The following is a 22920-nucleotide window of genomic DNA, read 5'->3' on the forward strand; positions in this document are numbered from 1 at the left end:
CATGGCTGTTGGGGCAGATATAATGCTAGTTATTAAATACAATAATTTACAATAAATACAATCATTCTGAAAATTAAACTGTAGGCTATATTTTACAAAATAAATAAAAAATGTGTGACTCCAAAGAAAAATGATATGATGCAGGTTTAACGCTTACTATTCCTGCAAAGCTAAAAGAATGAAACCGTAGTAGAAAGGAAAACCTTTTTACTAATACTAAAAAGTATTAGCAATGGTAAACCCTTGCAAGAGTATGGATTATTTCAATTTTTTATATAACTTTTTTTTGTTTTAACGGTTAAAAAAATGCATGAATGTCCAAATTCAGTATTCTGAAATTCTTATTATATCTGTCAAAAGATCAGCTTTTGACACATTTCTTAAACCACAAGTTGGCAGTTAGCCTAAATATAGTTTGTGAGTTATCAAAGAAAATGATCTCACCTATTGATTTCCTTTTAAAATAAAAAGACGATTAGTAGATCTAGTGAAATATGCACCATGAATATCACATCACACTGTATGATTTGATGTGTAATTCTTTTTTTGCGCGTTTAGATCAGTCTGGTCTACCGGCCGTTCTCTTGTCACTCACAGACAGACGCTGCACAGGGGAGAGAGCAGTCTGACAAAAGGCAAACAAACTCATGAATAAAAGAGCCATGAATATATGTGATGGTGTAAAGTGGGTTGGGACACGCTGGCTGGAATGTGAATATCCTGGGGTATATTTGATCCAGCGCCCATAGCACACACAGACAGTGCATGATGAATGTTGCCCAGTGAGAATTAAAAGCTGTCATAGGAGTGGCCCAGCACACTGAGATTAAGCCCCAGAAGGGCTCGACATCCTGGGAAGGTCTCTGAGCTCAGTGGCAGGTTGTCTCACTCGCCTGTCAAGCGCTGAGTTGTCACTGCTTATAAGACCGAAGGCACAGGAAGGCAGAAAGCTATTCCCTGAGGATTTCTACCAAGGATCTCTAAAAAAAAAATGCGAGTCTGTAAAGCGCAATAAATTCTGTATCCAAACATATATTTCACATTAATGCTATTCAGAAGACAAGCAGATTTTCTCTTGTTAAGTGATGTAAAATAGGGTTGTCTTTTTTTTTTTCACTAGAGATCTCTAAGCTGTTTATTTACCTTTGGATGCACTGGAGTATTTTCCCAGTAAGCAGTTGTGCCTCCATAAAGTGCAGATAAAGCCGTAAAGTAGATTACATCTGCCCCAGGCAACCAATGTAAAGCATTTGTGTGACTGAAATCACAGATATAGGAAAACCAATGGAATCAAACAGGCACGGCTGAACTTAAGGGCATCATTTTTACTTGTGCATGCCGATTCTTGAAAAAGAAATGTTTGTATAGGTTTAGCTCTGCCAGATGTAAGTGGTCAAACAACCACAGAAAAATACCTCTCTTAAAATATCAGGCTGGCATTCCCCTTGCACTGCCCCTCTCTGCTTAAATTTCCAGTTGTTTAACATAGCTGTCAGCAAATATGATTAAAATATATTTAAACAGAAGGTTTTCATCTTTTACTCAAGCAGAAATAATAGTATGACATCATCATTATAATAAAATATTGAAATATTTAAAAATTAGGATTTCTTTCTTTTTTTTTGATGTGAATAATTTTTACTATAATTTCAAACAAGTATGGCTTTATTTGTCCAATGTATTAGTGAACATATGATTTTTAAATAATTAAATAAATAAATGGGGAAGGTTATCACATCATCTTTACTGCACAGCACTGGCATTACTTTGCCCTTGACTGTAAATTATATCTGTTGATAAACAGTAATCTTTATTGCTGATGGAGTAGAAAAGATTGCACTTTTGGCTAGCATCCACAACACTGAGCTTTTCTGTTTATTGCAGAGTTAGTGCAAAAGCAGATGCTTTGGTTTGTCTATTTTATGGAGGTTTTTCCCCGTCCACACTTTTATGAATGGGGAGGTCTTACCTTCCCTGAAAGAGAGGTGAATTTCTTTTGTATGTATTGTATGAAAATTATAGGGTAATAAGTAAAAACAAAATGAGTTTAGCCAGCTGTTAAAATATCAAGCTTAGATACAAGTATGTTGAATTGCATGGCTGGCTAAGGTCAGTTCTCTCCTCCCCCCCTTTTTCAGGACCTTGAGAAAGCCCACTGACGGCCGCTACCTTTAGATGGCGCTGTTTCTCATGACACTTTCACATTTTTGCGTTGAATCACGATCTTTTCAACCTAATAAAGGCGTATTTTATCCACAGTAATCATTAATGAGCTGGTGACATAATAATAGTGCAACGATTTCGACTCAATAGTATGAGAGCAGGCAGGGTGAAATCACCACGAGTTGGTCTTCTTTACCTTCCACAAGCCTGTGATCGATCATCAATGAGGTGTTTGCTAAAGCTAGTATTAGCAATTATTTGCCATTTTATGCACAATTATCCACTGAATTTACACACAGTGTAGCCTACCAACACTCCCATTCTATAAAAATCCATTTATTAGCATTCCATTTTTCTCAAACCACCAGAAAGCATGTAAAATGAAACATGTACGTCATCAGATATGTTTGAGATTGTTAGAGATTGCCACAACAATATTTTATCTCTCTCTCTTTCTCGCGCGCGCGCACACGCACGCACACACACACACACAGAGACAGTGGCTGCTATGAGTCATCTGATTCAAAAGCAACAGAGGCTGTGGGAGGCAGATCTTATCTTTATTTTATAGAATTGACCTTTTGCTAAACTGGCAGAGGCAACATTATACTATCATATATTTGGTTACAATAAGTTAGGGCTTTTGTTTCTTTTGGAACCTCTTTTGGTAAAAATGTGTCTGCCAAGAACATAAAAGTCTATTGTTTTAGGAAACTGATCCCTCATGACTGTAGGATATTTTCCCAGCATGCTTAAAAATAATAATAATAAAAATAAATAAATTCACCCAGGCAAGATTCAATGTTTGTTTACCTAACATGCATAATTTTCGGCTATATATAATATGCCATATATATTCTTCATAAAAATATTGCCAAAGGGAGAAAATTGAAAACACTCGGACATCAGCCATTTTTATTAATCATCGAATTACAAGTTATTTATACTTTCTGCGCAGTAACGGTTGGCATATTTACTAGAAATTTGATTATTCATAACATTTATTTTCGTGGAATTGTGAACACATATTTCAAATGAACTACAGTAGGCTAGTCAACATTTTAAGTGGATCAAAAATGTTAATCAAAGTTGTCATAAAACAAGAACGGTATTGTTCAAAATTCATGTATAACTTTGCTGAAAGGTTTTGATCCACTTCAAATGTTTACTATGTAGGCTACATGGTGCCTCAAGTCAGATGTCAATAGTATCCAATACTAATAATGTTTGCTTATTCACAAATGTGTATGTAGCCTATATATTTATATATAGGCTTATATAACGGTATGGCTTGTCGATGGTGATTGTGTTTCAATGCTTTAATCCTGTCATGAATTTTCTGGGAATTTGCATTATAATTACAAACACACCATCCATTTCATTGTACAAAGGAAGTACAAACCAGTTTGACTTGCAAATTCAGGGCATTAGTTGCTTATATTTGCACATTTCAGGAATAAGGCCTGTTACGCACATCATGCAAAATGTGTGTTTGTTTACATCTGCACTTTGCTTATTAAATTATTTAGTTCCCCTCTGGTCTGAAAAAACAAAGATTTGCATCGCTCAAAAGTCTTCATGTCAAGCCCTGCATTACAATTCTCATTTGATCTGAGAATTGTATAGACTTAACCATTTACTTATTTTAATAAACTAACTTGACGTATGAGGAGAGGATGAACAATGAAAATGGCGCAATTCTCATATCATTTTTCATTTTATTTTTGCCCTCATCTGAAGCATTCAAAGACTCAAACATGTTGTAAACTGACTGAAAGTTGAAGCAAATTGTGTTAGTAAATTAAATACACCAGACATTTATCTTTTTAAATGTATTTAATAACTTTTTTGTTTGGATACATTGCACTTTGCTTTGAAGCATATAAAATATTCTGATCAAATATAAATATTTGTGTAATAAAATAATGGGTAAAATCCAATAATAGGCTCATGCGAGAGTTTAATGTGCTAGTCCCTCAACATACTTTTCTTGGATACATAATATAATGTACTACTAAATGAACGCCCATGCTTCAAAATATTTAACAATTATAAATTCCCTTTAAACAATAACCATGAAAGGCAGAACCATTAAAAACATAAGCCTGGTATGTGTCAAATGTTTATTTCCACGACACGCATTCAACACCCACCTTAACAATAGAGATGATGGGTCTTCGAGAACAATGGACGAAAGAAAGGATCCTAAATCAACAATCCATGCTGATTTTAGGCATTGGGAAAGGCGCACGTATGCAACCAACATCCAAAGGAAAACAGGTATTTTATCAGTAGAGTTAAAATTGCCAACACGAACAAACCCGACTGCGTCTGCCATTTACTGTCGCTCCGCTGCTCATTAATAACAAACGCGTTCAGAAAGCCATGAAGCTGTAGGGCTGCACTGATGACCATGCATCGTCTCGAGACCAACGGTTTCCACAGCAAATCAGCGCTATTGTTCCCGCGGGTCCTTGGAGAAAACCACCAGTCCTGAAGCTCAGCTTTTCCAGAAAGTGTTGTCATTTTGGTAAGAGTTGCAACTGAGGCATGGTCTTTTAAAACCTGACAATTAACGTAGGTCTTTTCCTTCTGTGTGACCCGTTTCCACTGCCTTCACGAGGACGCCTTGAAACCGCCTCACTGGTGAGGCGCACCAAGGGGCGGTTAGAAACCGCACCCGTTTTTTTTTCCTTCTAATCATCTTTTTTTTTTCAGTGTGGAAAGGTCTCGTGAACTGATCGATTGATCACCTAGAGTTTGCGGTTCAAGTTCAGATGAAATCTTGATGTCATGCTTCAATGACTGACTTTGGAAGTGAATGGGTGGTTCAGAAAACTGGAAAAAATAATCTTTGATATTTATTTCTTGAGCTTGTTTCACAGGCGGTGATTTGTCGTATGTGCAAAACCATCACACCCGGTTAATTAAATTTAAATAAATAACACGCCTTCGGTAAAGTGGGTTAGAGAATCTCATATGTGTTCACATTGTGGATTTTCAAACTTTTTATTGCCAAGATAGAACCTTCAAATAAGATTATATTTCCATGTATAAAAACCCATTTATACTTTGTGAAAAATATATTAAGCTAGTGATGAATTAAATAATAAAAATTGTATGGCCATTATACAAAAGCCAAAGCTTTTAACAAAAGCTAAAACTAAAAACATTATCTGGAGATATGGTTTGACAGGTTATTTTTCCGATTGTCTTGCATCCTTAATGTGAAGACGACAGTATGAAGAGACACTCGATAGAAATTTAGACCTAGGCTATTACAAACTATTCTTGAATAATAAATAGGCTATAACTTCATTTTATTCAGTTAAAAACTAAGGCTCTCAGTATAATACATTATGTTTGCGTTCTCGGGATTTCCGATACCAGAATGGAAAGGTAATAAGATCAGATAATAAAAGATAAAGTGTTGAACATAATAAATATATTAGATTAACATGTAACTTTGGCTGCCCCCCCAAACAAAAAATATTTTTTTTTTTTTCGCGGAACCCCAAGCCCCCATTGCGATACACGGACCCAACTTCGAAAATCCCTGGTTTGAGCTACTAGGGCTACTACTAAAACTCATACCATGAATGCTTTAGAGATTGGACTCATGTCATGTATAGTGTTTGTTCATTGAGTTAGCTATAACCCAAGTCCGCATCCGTCTTTTTTTAATGAGTCGAATTTGAGCGGCCTTGAAACTGCCCTCCAAAAATTCTTCGCTTGTTTTTGATCATCGAAGTCTTGAAGGAAGGGGAGCTTGAAACAGTTCAACCTCCTTGTTCCATAATTGGTTTTATAGAGCTGGAGAGGAGCCAAAGTGTTTACATGGAGTTGATTGACACATCTGTAGACCAATCATATGCTTCGCCGTAGAACGTGTCGGGTGAGATTCGCGGAGGCGGAGCTTGTTAAACAATGCTTGTTTCATTGCAGAAGAGTTTACCGAGAGCTACAGTGGTTTGAACGCAGGGCCTTCCCCCCGTATGTGCTTTCGCTCTGCGTAACTACGGATGGTTTGTAAATGGAGTCTAAGAAATTTTCCACCACACGTCTCACGGATTTTGCGAAGAAACTGGATTTTATAAACTGAGTCGCCATTTCAAGTAAGATGTCGCCAGCCTTATCTCCGCACATGATCCGTCACACAGTAACATGATGTTTATGAAGCAAAATCGGAGACACTTTTAAAAAGAATGAGCTGCTTTCGCGATGAAAAGGCGGGGGATAGTTTGACTATCAAGCTTATTTAGTGCTGCTTTATCTGCAACGCATTAAACCGTGTGTTCGAGCGATTAACGTTTGGGCGTAAAAGTTTCGTTGCTGGAAATGGAAACGGGAAAGTTTGAAACGTGGCTGTCGATCGGCTTGGTGTTGCCATCATAAAGCATGGCTGTATAACATACGCGTATTTAAACTTTGATTCTTCGTGATTTTCATTCGTTTTTGTTTTCGTACCGATTACTTAACCTTGGCATTTGCAGCAACGTTCAAGCTAACGTTACTAAAAGTTGCCGTGTGAAAAGGTCAGTCGAATAAGGCGTTATTGCAATTCCTGAAATAATAAACACTACAACTTCATAACGTAATGCGTTAAATCGCATTAACCGCACAAACTGTATTTTAGTAGCTAACGCTACCGTCTGTTTGAAGTTAATAACGCCTAAAATGACGATGAGGCTGCAATGACATACTGTTCAGAAGGGTATTACATGATTCAAACTGTTTGTATCTGCATCCAAATCTAGTTATTAGTTTTCTGGGATACTACCGTCATAATTTAGATATTTATATATTACATACTTAAGTGCATTATGCCGTAGCAGCCCGTTTGCGGTAGACAAACCTGGTTTGTTTTCATAAACCTTTCGCAGAGGTAAATAACAGTCCGTTAAAAGGTAGCCTACAAAAAAGAAAATAATAGCCTAGTGTTTTATAATCATCAACATGTTTAGTTTACCTAAATGGACACCAACCAGCCATTCCTAAATGGTGGTTGTTTACATACGTCCGTTTTCTCGAAATATTTTGTTTTTGCTATTTCGTGCACGTCGCGCGTTGAAGCGCGTACACGGACTGTTCTTGACCGTTACTGGCCTACGAAGAATATATGTTTGTAATGCGTTTAAATGAGCCTATAGTTCACTTATTGCGCGAATAATCGGTCAAGTCCACACCAAAAGCCTTGGTTTTCGCCCAATATACTGCCTGCATGCAGATTACGCGAGGCATTGCCGTCTGTTGATCCTAAAACAGACTTTTCGAGAGTGATATTAAACGTTTTTTGATGTCTGTTTGCAGCCTCACCACTCGCACTTGAGAAGATTACTCTCTTTTTCCCAATGATCTAGTTGAGAATAAAACTGCGTCATTATTACAGCACTGCTTGTGTTCATCTCCATGTAATTTTGGATTCAGTTCGGTAGTGATCCGCAGCTATCAAGAATATTTTCTTCTGTTTTGTTTTTGTAGGTCGGCAGAATGCCGGATAAGGACACTGATTTCCCTGGGAATTTAGGGACATTATAGCCAATAAGACTGGCTCATTCGGATTACCCCGTTCGGACTGTTTCTTTGATCAAGTTGGGTCATTGTGGATGATGGATGGCCGAGACTTCGGACCCCCCAGATCTGTTCACGTACCGCCGCCCCATCTCTCGGGGCTGCCCATGGAGTCACACCGACTCGGCGCGGCCGCTGCGGCCGGCAGAATACCACCGTCTCCCGGTCATCTGGGCGCGGGCCACCCGGCGGCTCTACACACTGGGAAATATCTCTCATCGGCCATGAACCTACATTCTCACCACAGTAAGTTCAGTTTTAATTTTCCTCTTTTCAGTAAACAGCATTTTATTTGTTTTTAAAGTTAAAACTATAACGTCGCTTTCTAACTCTTCTAGCGTCTTGAAAACAATTTGCTGTGCTGTTCATATCTTCGCATTTTTATATAGCTTGATAAGACTTTACAGACTTTTGCGAAGGAATACATAATGTTTAATAGTGTCAATAATTATTTAATACATACTGTTAAGTTTATGCGGAGGCTAGTGTATGTGCGCTAACACTTAAAATACGTACAATAATGAATATTCACAAAGCAATACTCGCGTTCGGCTACAGATAAGCACTTTCTCATTAGCGTTCAGCTGTCGTTATAAACATGTATGCGAACAGTTGTTTTTAAAAGCAGTAGACTAGCAGCGTTTAAATCACCCTTGTAATAATTCTTCTCTGTTCGCTCGCAAACATTAAAAAAAATACTAAAACCACGGAGAGTAATGCATTTTGTCATGACTTCAAATTCAGCTGTTTGAGGAAAGCACGAGGTGTGTGTTGTGTGCAAAAGACCTAATGTTTTAACTAGAAAATCGAAAATCGCCAGTATAGATTTATGACTGAAATTGCCCCATTTGTTTTCCATCACTCCCCCTCCACTGGCTGGGGCAAACACTACAATTATTGCTCTTCTCGAGTGAACTATTGCCTTCCCTGTCACTCATTTAAGGCGCAGTGTCTGACCATTGTGTTTAGAAATGCTCTTTGAAGTCCACCCTGCATATTATGTTTGCTGAGATGCATTTTGTTCTGTAAGTGTTATGAAGATCTTAAGCAGAATGTATAGGGCTGAATTTACTGTTGTAACATGTTGATATGTATAATCATATGGGATTTAGTCATGATATTTGGGGATATTAGGGGAAACATCTGTATGTTGTGGACATTATAAGATGCTTAAAGAGTAACAAATTATTTTTGAAGTTAAAATGTCATACCTAATGATCATTTTCAGGCAAAATCCACTAATTTGTACTGCATGTAGACATAGTTTACTGTGTTTAATTGGGTGGTGAGGAGAACATTGTGTTGTAATGTCCCTTCAAGGATGCAAAAAAGCTTTATTGTGAGGATATTGAGCTCAGAGAAAGAACTCATGGTGTATTATGTATTTCTGCATAGATTTGTGTTTCTGTTACTGTCTCTGAGTTATTGTAAAATGGTGGCTTCTGTCTTGTGCACTAATTGAAATGAATGTGTTACAGCTTATATCGCTAAAATAATTCAGTAGCTATTGTTGTTTATTGTTATAGTTGTTAAATTCTAAATTGTAGGTCTTCATTAAACAAAGAACAGCGTTAATGATGCAACATAGAATAGCTGCCTTGTGTCCTGGGGCTGGACCCAATGCAAATTACTTGTAACAAATGTAGAAGAAACCTCCATAAGGCTGTCACAAATGACAACACTGCTGGGATTGTTTGGGGAAGAAGAAAAAATCAGTGATGTTCCAGTTTTAAAATAAAAAAGGTGTTCTGTGTTGTATCACTGTATCTCTTTTTATATAGTGATTAATGAAGTATCAGACTTGCTTTTCTTACACTCTGCAGATGTCAAAGAACCTTTAGATTTCTTAAGAAAGGAGATTTCATTTTGTTTAGGGGCGTGTATTAGATGTCGACAGTTTACCCATCCATATTTCCCATCTACCTGAGAGAGCTTTGTATTAGTTTTAGTCACCCTAACCTTCGACTACCATGACATTTTTACATCATGTTATTGGATGCATTATACTGATAAGATTTAGGTAGTGTAATAAATGATATCACTGCATCTAACAACACCTTACCATTGGATGATTAACTTTCAGAGATGATGGTTTTATTATTATTGCCTTGAGCTTTGAGTCATCTATTGTTTTTAAGAATAAAAAAAAAGAATTTTGTTGCATTGTACAAATACGCATCTAACTTTATCTTGCAATTTCTTACAATAATCATTAGAAACAAGACCTTTAAAGGGCATGTGGAGCTCTTTGCTCACAAGCCCAAAAAAATGCTCGTTTATTTTTTGATCTTGCCATTATGGGTGCTAAAACTGCATATTGAAACTAAATATGTTGTAAGTTGTAATACAAAATACAACTAAAACTGTGTGTGGCACTAATCTACCACACAACGTCTTTGTAATTGTAATTCTGTATAAAAAACATCATTCTGACTACATTATATAAGAGCATTTATTTTATAACGTACCTCTTCCAAGTGGACATCACACTGACTTCTTTCTCATTGAGATGTTTGTTTGTATTTTATGACCCCTCCCCTAGTCATCTTGCGTAGTTGCAATAAGTGTCGGATACATCATGTGTTTATAGAATGACTCAGTTTCCTGGGAACTGCCTGGACATTCCATTCTTTCCAATAATAACTGTTCAATAGCCAAATTTCCTCTGTTTGAAAGAGAAAACAGATTTCAGTCTCTTGCTCTGCCGTTCACCAGATTCTATGGAATATGTTGTTTTATCGTGAGTAGATGGATTAGTTACTGAACAGGATAGATGGAAGAGTTAAGAGCATATGTAAGCATGCTATAACTCAAATTTGTTCAATGTTCAGTATGCTGCGCAGTGTCAGGAAGTGAGGTTTTTAAATGATATTTTCAAGCGCTTCAACATGTTGAAGTTGTAAAGGAAGGCTGCTTTTGAACCCCAGTCTCAGTGCCAGGTTACGAGTAGGGTGGCTTCTGGTTTGTTGGATTTAAACCAAGTCACATGGTGGGACTTGAGGCGGCATGTGAGCAAAACTTCATGCCTGAAAATTCATGTGGAATATATGAAAATATGTAATTTGAGTTTTGAATGTACATGGCCTTGTACATGTGGGGTGGAAAGAAAGAAGCAATCTCATTTTGTGTCATATGTGTGCTTCCCGACAGATTCAGAAGTATAGCCTACTGGTTTTAACCCAGTCGTTTGTAATGCTACTGCTCTGCTGTTTGATTCTGTAAAACTTTGTAGAATTTTCCACTGTTCAGAAGAAAGAATAATGCAGTAGTTCTGGAGAGGATAGAACCGTGTAAATTAGTAATTTAGTTTGTTATATTGTTTGTCTCTTACATGAGGAAAGTAGCTAAAGCTAAATTAAATGCAAGTGTCGCTCTGTTTTTAGAAAGGGGTGGTTGAACCTTTAGGAGTTTTTGCACCAGCTTGTGAAGCAAACATGCACAACATTGAACACTCGTTCCAAAAATTTCACGCATGAATCCAAGTCACCAGATGGCTGTTATTCTTGGATTTCAAAGTGACAACATTCTGTCCCTTAACTTTAATGCTTTACATTGCTGTAATGGAAACCTTTTTACTGAAATGTAGTTGCAGAGCATTTCTATAGGAAATGCTTTTTTCCCCACCACAGATTTTATCTGTAATATGTACTAATAGCAACCAATTTGTTTTTTGCAATCTGACAAGGACCCTATGCATTATGAACTGTAAATCATCATAATGTTAATAGAACTACAGTTATTTTCTTTCCTTTTTTTTTTAGATGTATTAAAATGGGAAAATGTTATATTTAATGGCCTTTTCTTTTCTTTTTTTTTCCTGAGCAGAAGCATGTTTAGATTCTTAGAACGTTGCACATTTATGTACTCGTTTGATTTGCTTCTAAAGATCAATTGATTCAAATATGTTTTGAACACCTTGATATTTACAGTGCAGCAATTTAAAAGCATCCCGTAAACACTGCTGAAATTATATGAATCATCACCCAAAGGGCCGTGTTTTTGGGCGTCTAGTAGGAAATGCCAGCGGATGCTGAGCGCTTAAAGTGATGGTTTGAGAAACATGAATCCTGGAGCATTTTATTGGTATGAAACCTGCCCATCTGCTGGTCTTCACATTTAACAAGGAACGTCATCACACTGAAAGAGGAATGTAGCAAAGCATTATGCATAGCACTATATGAGTCCCCTTTATTTTATATATGATACAATATGACAGTGTAATTAATGCAGTTGAAAGTGATTTGCATGGGCACGTTGGAACTTTACTCACCTTCATGATAACTGTAGTTTAGGGACAGTAGCATTAACATGGCTTTTCTGGAAGGCGGACGAAGGAGAGCAAGCTTAAATTGTGTAATACTCAATTTCTGGGCAATGACTGACATGTTCAGAGATTGTTAAAGGATGTTAATCTATCTGAAGATTATCTGGCTTTCTAAACTTCAGAGAATGATTAACTAAGTTCGTTTTGACTTGCATTTTCTGGTTGATGGTTTTTCCTTTCTCATTGTCTTGGACTCAGTAGTTGTCTATTATTCAGATTAAACGATCATCCATTAATTTTTTTTTTTTACTTCCTTGTCTTATTAGTAATGCTAGCTTTAGCATTTGTAATAGTCTTACTAATAGGGGGATGTTAATGTTTGTTCGACGTGCTGAACATGAAATGTATTGCATGAAACTTGCCTTTCTACTCCACAAAGCACTCGTTTAACAGGGTTCCCATGCAACTTGAATTACTGAAGCATCATGGGAAAATGCAAATGTTTGCTTGATATGCCTTTGAAGTGCGCTGCCTTTTGGAATGTATGATTGATCGATTTTCATATGCCGCATCAGAGGATCCTGGAGTTGCAGCCCTACTGGTGGTTTATGGGCTGTTTTTAATAGAGGACCCTGGTGTTTGGCCTCAAGATAGGAATGACTGCCTCCACATGGTTCACTCCCCTCTAGATTTTGGGGTTGATTTTATTGATTCCTTTTAAGCACCCTAGCTCTTTTTGCAAAAACCCCAAATGGCAACTCAGTTTTCTGTAAAATGTTCTATTTTTGAACAACTATCTTAGCACTTTCATGTCGTTCCATAGTTTGCTGGTATCCAGAGCTGAGCATGAACGTTCCTGTTGTGTTACATTTGTTATTTCAGCCTTTTCTGTTTAATAAGCTATACATTATACCGTCGTCTTGATGACTTCACCAGAAATGTCTGCGCTGCCTTAATCAGGAAGGGAACAAACCCTTATTTATACCCTGAGGCTGCTTTTAGGGGGGAAAACCACTTGTAAAAATGGCCTTTGCCATCCAGGTGTTATCCTTTCCTGCTCTGTATGCTGAGGTTTCAAGGTTACAGGAACCTTCCTATAAAATGCTGAGAGGGGGAAGGAGCTAAACCAGTGATTTGTTGCTGTTTATTTAGCAATGGGATGCTGCGAGAGCCGAATTAATGTGTGACCGTCCTCGGTGCTGTCTGGTTCTATCACTGCAGTGGGACTTACTCTGTGGTCTGCCTGCAGCGTGGGCCGGTAGCGGGCCGTAGTAGACGGTATGAGACCTGTCCTTCATTGTGATCTGCTGTGACAGGCGAGGAGCTCGGCTGAAAGAGTGAATGGTAAAATGCAGGAGTCCAACCCCCCTCTTGTCCTGAGTGGTATGGAAGGAGAGAAGGGACTGATGGAAAGAGAGCAAAAGGGGGGAGGATGTGTGTGTAAACGTCCTGCAGCCTTGACTTTCCTCTGAATTAAACATAAAGTGTTTAGTGTCCTGCCGCGTAGACCCCATTTGCTCATCCTGCATGGGTTATGCGCTGCGCACGTTTGAAATAAAATGCCCCGGCTGTTAGACATGCTCACATGAACGTGTTTTATGAGGAGTGCTGAGAGTCTCACTGGAGGGTGTTTGCCACTTTATTTTTCTGTTTTAAGTGTCCGGATGATTCTGAATTTTCTGTCTTTCTTTTTATTTATTTTTATTTATTTTTTATTATTTGAAGCTCTTCTCCCTGAGTGTTTGATCTTTAGTCTTTCTTCATAATGCCTGAAAAAAATGCAGAATTTCCTTTAGAATGATCCTATTGTACAGCAAGAGTGGGAAATGGAACATCCTTGATTTAAAATCTGCAAGAAGTGGCAGTGGGGAAAAATGTTATTAAAATGTGATTTGACGTGATTGGAAGGGTGATTATGCGGGCGTTTGTCAGGGTCCAAACCCGAGTGCGTTTGTTCCAGGCACACCCTGCAGCGTTGGTCTGGTTTCACACTCTCTTGATTCTATCGAACCCCGGGGCATTTGCGATCATCTTACGTCATCACAAACATGATTACAGGACGTGGGTCAATATAAAGTTGTGTTTTTTTTGGTTTTTTGGGTGCTGTTATACGCAGCAGAGTGAATGACACTTGCATCTAGTGTATGTGTGTTGCAAGAAGGTGGCTTTCTGCTGCTTGTAACTGACTGTTTTGAGGAGACTGCAGATTGCGAGCCATTCATTTGCCTCTCAGATTGCACTCATGCGCGATTACACTGCGTGCTCATTCTCGCTCGTATCCCAGGGAAATTATCACCGTTGTCATTCCCTACATGTGTTTTGTTGAACTAATGAAGCCGGCATCGTCTAAAACGCATGTGCATGTTATTTTACTTCCCATGTCCGAGTTGCTTTCACATTCTGATGCACCACAGTTCTGATGTATCCGAACTCCTACACTGAAAAAAATTATTTGTTGAATTTAATAAAAAAATTATCGTAAGTGGTTGCACACAATTGATTTTAGCTACATTTAAACAAATGCATTAAGTTGAACTTAATCACTTTTAGTTCAACTTAATGCATTTGTTTAAATGTAGCTAAAATCAATTGTGTGCAACCACTTACGATAATTTTTTTTTATTAAATTCAACAAATCATTTTTTTCAGTGTAGAGGTAGTCTCGGGTTCGGTACCCCGATGCGCTCCTGGGTCCGTACGACCGCTTTCGCATTACCAATTTTTTATGCAAACTGTGCTGCGTTTCGAACAAAACTGCCAATGTGAGCATCCTAGATCAAGTTTTTATGTTGCAGAACCTCATGGCCTAGATAAAGCACACCATGTCTGTTGTTTAATTTGGATTTCTTTGCAAAGCAGAAAAGACAAAGCAGAAATAGCTTGCTGATTTATGCCATATTTAGGTTTGCTCACTCTTCACATTGATAATTGGGATTCTTTTTTAATTTTTAGTGCACTTTATAATATAATATTTCACATTATGTATTATTATTGTTAGGGTTATATTATACTTTTATATTTCTTAATTTTTTGTGCAGGTTTGATTTTCAAACCTTTGCCCCAATGAATGCTTTGCTGGAAGTTCTTTTGTAAATTGGTATCTAAAAATGATTCTATAGGCTGATAATGACATTTTACAGTACATTGAGTCACTAGCAGTAATAATTAGTGTTCTCATTTGAAGTTGCTGAGGCTGCATGTGCACACGTGTCTGAAGGATGGGCCAAAGGGCAGTGAGGGTGGTGTCGAGACCGGTCTGCATGAGGATGGGGTAGTTTGTGTCGGGGGAAGGGCCATACAGGGTAGCATTGACCTGACCCCGGATTAGGCCGTGCCTCTGAAAAGCTAACAAAGGATGTGAAATGAAAGCCAGCACTACAGCCCTTCTCTCATATCACTGACTCCAGTTACAGTGCCTGGAAATAAGTGCTGAAGACGCTTGTGCTATTTTAGCTTGCCCAGCTATGGCAAAAATTTACCAAATGCATACTGTTGTTGTATTCATTTTAGTTTCATTGACATTAATTATTTGGTACTTAGTTCTTTAAATATGCAGTTTTGGGTTACGTAACTACTTTTACATTGAGTAATCTTGATAAAGCAATCCATTTATTAGTATTATTTATTAGTTACTTGGCTTCTGATCAGCTGTGAAGTCTAAGAAGGAAAAAAGAAAATTCCATCTAAATTGGATTAGAACTTCTAGAATGTTTTCCTGTTACTTACTGTAAATGGTGGTTTTTAATTTGTTTAAATAATTTTTATTTTTATTGAATTCATTTGTTTTTTAAATGTGATCATCTCATGAAGAAATGTGCTATTTTGCCTTTTCTATTTATTTTTATTAACTATGATTATTAATAATAATAATGGTGAATAAAAATAAACCCTTTGTTTACTCAGGGTTTTTCTCCTCAGGCATGTGCCATCATGTGCTAATTTGTCTGAGGAAAGATGAAAGGGTCAGGTGAAATCACAGCTGTCTATTCACATAGAATCCCACCCTGTGTAATGTCTGAAATGGTAGGATCTTGAATTTGGATACAAAGCCTTATTTTCCATGTCACTGAAGATGTACAATGTTGTTCTTGTGTAATGAAAAGGTGATGAGCAGCTTTTCTTCAGTGCCGATATTAATGTTAGAAGGGCAGTGCGTCACATCGCACAGCTGTTTGAAGTAGATATGATGAGAAAGCTGTCGTATACTACAGAGCTGCCTCTGTGTGTGTTTCATGCTGGTATTTTTCATGTTTCATTGTGGGCAAGTAATCTCAAAGAATTTCATCGCATGCGTACACCGTTCATTGGCCACAAGGTCACGGCTCTGTTCGCTGACAGTACCTTAAAAAGACACGCTGTGAACAAATGCTACTTTTGTAACTTTAACAGCTTTCTGTCTTGAAAGGAAGGATTGAATGCTGGTGGTCATAAATGTGCTTGACCTTTCTATTGCTGGCTCATGTTTCTCCCTCTCCTGGTAACCAATCAGGCATTGGGTGGAGCTCGAAGGCAAATCCTCTGACAGCAATAGTACATTTTTTATTTTATTTTTAGATTATTTACTTGGAGTCTTTGTATTTCAAGTCTGCTTAAATAGTAAAGAAAAGTACCTTTTGTCCTGAATCATTTACTTCCCATGTGCTTTGACTAGGCTTGTCACAATTATGAAATTTGGCTGACGAATGGCTGAGGGCAGAAATATGCTAATACAGCATCATAATTATGACATCATATTGCTCAGAAAATCCAAATGGCCTGATTGAGTGTTTAGACTTTTTGAGGATTAAAAAAAAAAGGAGTGAATGGATTTTTTCATTGTATGGTGGTTGTCACACTGCAAAAACTTATTTATATGAAAACACCATATAAAAGTGAATTTTGTATCCGATGACCCCTTTAAGAAAAACAAATTACAAATTACTATTAGTACTCTTATAAAATTAATTCATGTATTCATACATTTAACAATTTTATTGGGGGGCTTTGGGTGCTCGAGCCCCTGCCCTTTTTCAAAATTAATCAAAAGTGCCCTTCTCAACAAATATCAATGATAATATTGTGGACAATAAAACAATGCATACAAAACTAAAGTAGCCTAAATTCACGTTTATTTTTACGTTTCTGTCAGTCTGAGGTGTCGTTGCCATAACGCGTTGTCACTTGCGTGTGACTGTCTTGCTTCAGACTTGACTGAAGAGGTCAGTCTCCATTTTCGAGGGTCGGTTATGCGTTTTAAAATGTAAATGCACTGGTGTAAACATATAGGTATTATACAGTCTGCTCGGGAACCGATGCTCTCGACCCAAATATGGTTCTTTCATTGAGTAACTTATATGGCTCGACGGCAATAAAATAGCTTTTTTCAATAATAAAAGGTAGTGTGTCGACAGATGAATTTACATTTATGAAGCGATCTGAATCTGCGTCGTTGAAACAATGGATGTTAATTGACTACAAAGCACTGCACAAAACCAGCACCAAAAGTAGCATAATAGTAAGTAGTATTCAAGTCACTTGTTTTTTGTCTTTGTATATTGATACACTGTTTACTATGCAGTAAACATAATTATGCTAGCGTAGATAATTATGCAGCAATAGTATAATAGTACAGTACTACTGGTCAAATTTTTTTTTTTTTTTTAAAGAAGTCTCTTATGCACATCAAGCCTGCATTTATTTGATCAAAAAGACAGAAAAAATTATTACAATTTAAAAACATTTTTTTTTTAATTTACTTTAAAAAAAACCCTTTTATTTCTGTGATGCAAGGCTGGATTTTTAACAGCCATTACTCCAGTCTTTAGTGTCACATGATTCATGAAATCATTCTAATATGCTGATTTATTATCAATGTTGGAAACAGTTTTTTTTTATTGAACCTGTGATGCTTTTTTTAGGATTCATTGATGAATAAAAAGTTAAATAGAACAACATTAAATTAAAATAGAAATTCTTTTATAAGTCTTTACTGTCACTTTTTTTTAATCAATTTAGCACATCCTTGCTGAATACAAGTATTAATTTCTTTAAAAAAAAAAAAAAAAAAAAAAAAAAATTACTGACCCCAAACTTTTGAACGGTAGTGTAGGCCTATATTGGTACAAAATATTTCTATTATAAGATGCTGTTCTTTTTTTACTAAGAATCCTGAATAAAGTATCAAAGGTTATAAGTATATTATAATAGAAAACAATTATTTAAAATTGTAGTAATATTTCACAATATTACTGTTTTTTTTCTGTATTTTTGATCAAATAAATGCAGCCTTGATGAGCATAAAAGGCTTCTTTCAAAAACATAATATTATATGCGCCCCTTTTTTACATTTAAGCCCCTGCCCCTGAGGAACTCTCTGCACGTCCCTGAATATGACACGCAGGAAGCATGGTAATACGCTTCATAACAGAGCGGCACAAAACGTGGATGGCGTGTAAAACTTGATTAGTGCTTGTCTATTTATTTTGGTCCATGACTACCCCTTGTGCCGTAGGCCTATAAAAGAGCGCAATAATCGTGGTTGTCTGAAACAATCGCGGTTAGATCAAATAATCGCGATCAGACGGTTATTTAATTATCGTGACAGGCTTAGCTTTGACTACATATTATTCTGCTCAAACCAAAGGACAAACTCTGCATGCAAAACTAAACATTCACTATTGTATACAACAAAGGGCTATGTATAATCCTTGCCATTTTCTAGGATGAATTGCTGCCCAGACACATTGTTTAACACAGTTGTTGGCTTGGTTGTTGAATAGGCAGTGACGCCTAAACTTGACGCTTAGAAGCTAGTTTATTAGACAAAGATTACCTCAGTATGTTGGATTTACCACTATAGGTAGCAATTATATTGTCACTCTTCTCTTGTCAAAACATCTGAACAAAAATTTCAGTTTGAGCCCTGCAGTGCAAGCGAGATGCGGGAATTCAGTGTATTATATAAGATCCATGTTGACTTGTTAGAACTGGTACAGTTTGACATGTTTTTGTTTCTTTGCAGGTGATGCATTGAGCTGAGATAGAATCCCAAATTACTCGTTTTCCATTGGGCCATAAAAATACAACAAACTTAGTGGATAGGAATGCTTCCAAAAATAACTCTTCAAAACATCTTAAATGTATACTTTTCCCAAGTGAATGTTACATTGCTCGACAAAGATGGTGTTTTATTCTTAATAGTAGGCTAGTTGTAAAAGTTGAACAGCTGTTTTCCACCATAATTATTGGCTACCAGTAGGGTTAGTTAAAAAGGAACTGGCATGTAAACTTTTTTTTTTTTCTACATAAAACTAGTGAGGAGCTTGTTAGATCGCTGTTTTGATTTTGTGCAAAGGTTTTTGTTCTTCTGTTGTATATTTGGGTATCAAAAAAAATAATTCCCTGACCATGTTTTAAAAAGCCACATGCTTGAGTGGAAGATGATATTATAAGACATTAGGGTGTGGTGTATAAAAAAGTAATTTCAGGTCCACTAGTGTCTGCTATTGGTCAACAAAAAGATGTTTCAATATTTTCGCACCTGAGGAAACTTTTCATAGTCCCTAAACGAATGGTGGAAGTACCCGCTTTTTGCCGTGTTCGCAGCGCAGGAACCGGGAACTAAATTAGCTCCAACTTCAGAGTAGTGTCTAACTCGGCACAATAGGAACTACCAGTGACTTGTAAGTGTAAGCTGATTGGCCGAATGCACGCGAAACACCAGCACATGCCATTTAAAAAAAAAGGGAAAAAAAAGGAGTGTACACACTAGTGCTGCACAATTAATCGTATCGCAATCGCGATGTCAAGCCTACGTGATTATATGACGCAAAATGCTGTGATTTTATATTGAATAAACAAATTAGTGCTGTTAATGCAATTAACGCAGCATCTGTTCATTTTTGGCATCCTTTGGCTAGTGTTACATGATCCCGCTCTTATTCATGCAAATGCTTTTAAACCATTCATGCGCGATAAGACAAAAAAGAACGCGCTGTCAGTGAATGTCCTGACTGTGACACACAGAAAGACTCGCGCTAATATCGTACGTGTGCACAAAACAGCATGCCAGAATACAGTTCTCTTTCGAGCTTGAACGAACAATAACACACACAATTATGCCAAAATGTCTTTTTGTCGAGTATCTTCATAACATAAGAGTAGTCTTATGATGAACGTGAAGAGTTGTGACTCGTGAGAGAATGAGGCGCGTGTGAGATCCGCGTCTCTGACAGCAGCGGCTGGTCTTAAAGGGACAGTACACAGTAGCCACTAATTATCGCTGTCGCTAAAGTTAATCAAAGAACAAAGGGAACAGAGAAAAACACTCACTGCTCTTGACTAAAGAACTTTTTTCTTTAGGCAGATTATCACTAATCTGTGTGTGCATTTATTTTCCTTGAGAACCAAGCAAGTTGACTCATGAAACCATTTGTTTATTATATCGCATATCGCAATATTGACCTCAGTTATCGCAATATGACATTTTCCCCAAATCGTGCAGCCCTAGTACACACACAGTTTATAGCCTATATATTTACTCTACGAACGTGGAAAACCATGATCGATGGACCTCTCAACCTTTACACTAAGGAGAAAATCCAACGTGACGTCCAAGGCGACCATGATTATTTCTGCTCAGCTAGCGACATTGGGCATCAAACACATGGCAAACGCTAATACTTTTTCAAATACTGTTTACTTTCTTTGTATAACAGTTCTGTCAAGTAATAACAGTTCTGTCTAATAACGTATTAGACAGGACTGGTAAACAGATCATAAACTAATGAAGACGGAGAAAGGGAGCACTATGTGCTCAGGCTCTGGCGTTCTCAGCGCCGTCAAAATAAATGTCAGCCGCGCCGTCAAAATAAGTCACAACAACGAATGCGGTTTACGTCACTTCAGAGATCCTACTGCCGGTGTGAATGCAACCAGGAAAATAGCTCTAGGGGAACCACTTTAGTGGCTAGTTCCTATAACCAAGTTCCTATAACTACCCGGTGCGAAAGTCCCTAATGTTGCTATGTTGGACTAATCATTGCATTTTATTGTACTTAATTACTTAGTTCATTTTTTTTTATAAAGTTGCGTCTGTACATTAAAGTTGGCATGACATGGAAATTGAGAACAACTTCCGTATTTTAATGAATTGAGTTAAACCACGTATAAATGGGTTAAATTTTGATTTTATGACTATGAAAATTTTTTATTTGGGTAAGAAATTATACTCAAAATTTTGTATTGTGTAGGCCTATATTCACAATGTTTTGCATTCTTGTGTAATTCCGTCATGGTTTTTGCTTTAAATGACACTAAATCCAGTTTCAGTTTCCCTTGATGTGTGAATTGGTTGACTGAGCATGCTTTGTCTACAGCATTGCAATGTCTATCATAATGTCATCTTTTGTCGTGTGGGAGTGCTCTTTATGTTTTTCAGAGCAGGTGGTGTGCTTTGAAGGACCAGTTAAGAGTGGCTCTGAGTATTTTAACGGCCCCGTTTTCTTTGCCTCGGTTTAAGTCCTTATTCTAATTAGTGTCTCTCTTTTCTCTAATTTACAACAGTTCTTTCTGAATTGTTTTTAAGAGTCTGGCTTTAATTATAAGGGGTGTTGGTTGGGGAATTGCGAAAGCTCAGTGCAAGGCCTGTTGGGTTGCAGTTAAGTTGAGCAACATGAGCTATTAGGAAATTCCTGTGTCCTATTCAGCTGGTCTTCTGACAGTGGCCATTTCGTTTGGAGGAGGGAAATAGTTAAACTCTCATGTTAAGGAACTGAACTTTTTTTGAACTACTGAACCCCTTGTGTTTTTCTTCATGCATCCTAAATGACGACTGAGCGCTTTAAAGCTGAATGATTGGAAACAATTAACGTGCCCTGCAAACTCTGGGTTCAGAGGGATTATATGGCATTGGGAAATGTTTGCAGATGGGATATGAATATTTCAGAGATAATGTGAAACAACTGACTTTGTAAATTCCCTTTGAGACCTTCTTGGACGTACTTCTAGGTAAACGATCTTGTGGCACTGATCAGGGCAACAGTTTTATGGTTGCTGTTGTGTTGAGGTTTTCACACTGCGCCTGGAAACTACACAGAAATGATGCTGGCTTTGAGGGTTTAGTTATATTTATTTGACAGGAGCTGCTGCTGCTGCTTATGTTACAGGCTGTGGCACAGGCATAACTGTGATTCCTTTTGAGGGGAGCATTCACCCTACATAAACTTAAAGGATACTTGTACTCAGTCAAAACTCAATTTGCATGAATGTATACTTTGCATGATCAAAAGTCTGGACAAACTTGTGATTCAGTCAATCCAGCCTCACCCAGCAATGAAGTACACAGCCATAGACAAACATTGCCAGTGGACCATACTGAACTGCTTTAGGATGTGACTTGGATAGGGTGGACAGACAGGGGATAGCAAATAGCAGACATGCATAGTTACACTGTAAAATACTACACTAAACCCTAATAAGTTTGCAAAACTCAAAGAATTTGGGGTAAAAGTTTTGCTGTTAACTCGAAATATTTGAGTAAGTTAACTCATGCATTTAACTTAAAATTATCATGTTATCTCAACTTAAATATTTTTAGTAGAGAAAACACAACTAGCTAATTCAGTCAATGCTGACTTGCTAATTGGCTGGCAACACAATGCTTTGACTAGCATTAGCATATCATTGCAATTGCTGAAGTAAAGTAATATAGAACACTCAACGTACACCTCTTCTCAAACCAAGCTCATGCTCCATTCGTCACCATGATGGTAACCCCCACAAAAAACCCATCATTGCAGAAACTCTTCTAAATTAGCATAGCAAAACATTAAACACCACTAAATATCCCACTTAACATTAATATTGCACACAAAAAAACGTATAACACTTTATTTGATCATGTTTACTCTCCCTTGCAAGTGCCATGGCAAAGAATGCAGGGA

The 22920-nt window shown here is 37.3% G+C and overlaps 1 protein-coding gene across 6 annotated transcripts in view; it reads left to right on the forward strand.

Annotated features, from left to right (window-relative positions):
* Window positions 1-6101: 6101 nt before the first annotated feature.
* tnrc18 (trinucleotide repeat containing 18) overlaps window positions 6102-22920 on the forward strand; it is a 69602-nt gene continuing 52783 nt past the window's right edge. For all 6 annotated transcript variants that reach the window (XM_084117241.1, XM_084117243.1, XM_084117244.1 and 3 more), the window contains exons 1-2: window positions 6102-6278; window positions 7645-7980. In XM_084117241.1, the coding sequence (XP_083973367.1) occupies window positions 7770-7980 (211 nt within the window). In that variant the 5' untranslated portion in view covers window positions 6102-6278; window positions 7645-7769. The remainder of the gene's footprint in view (window positions 6279-7644; window positions 7981-22920) is intronic.

This window comes from Abramis brama (assembly GCF_963993115.1).
Source record: "Abramis brama genome assembly, chromosome: 1".
Taxonomy (NCBI): domain Eukaryota; kingdom Metazoa; phylum Chordata; class Actinopteri; order Cypriniformes; family Leuciscidae; genus Abramis; species Abramis brama.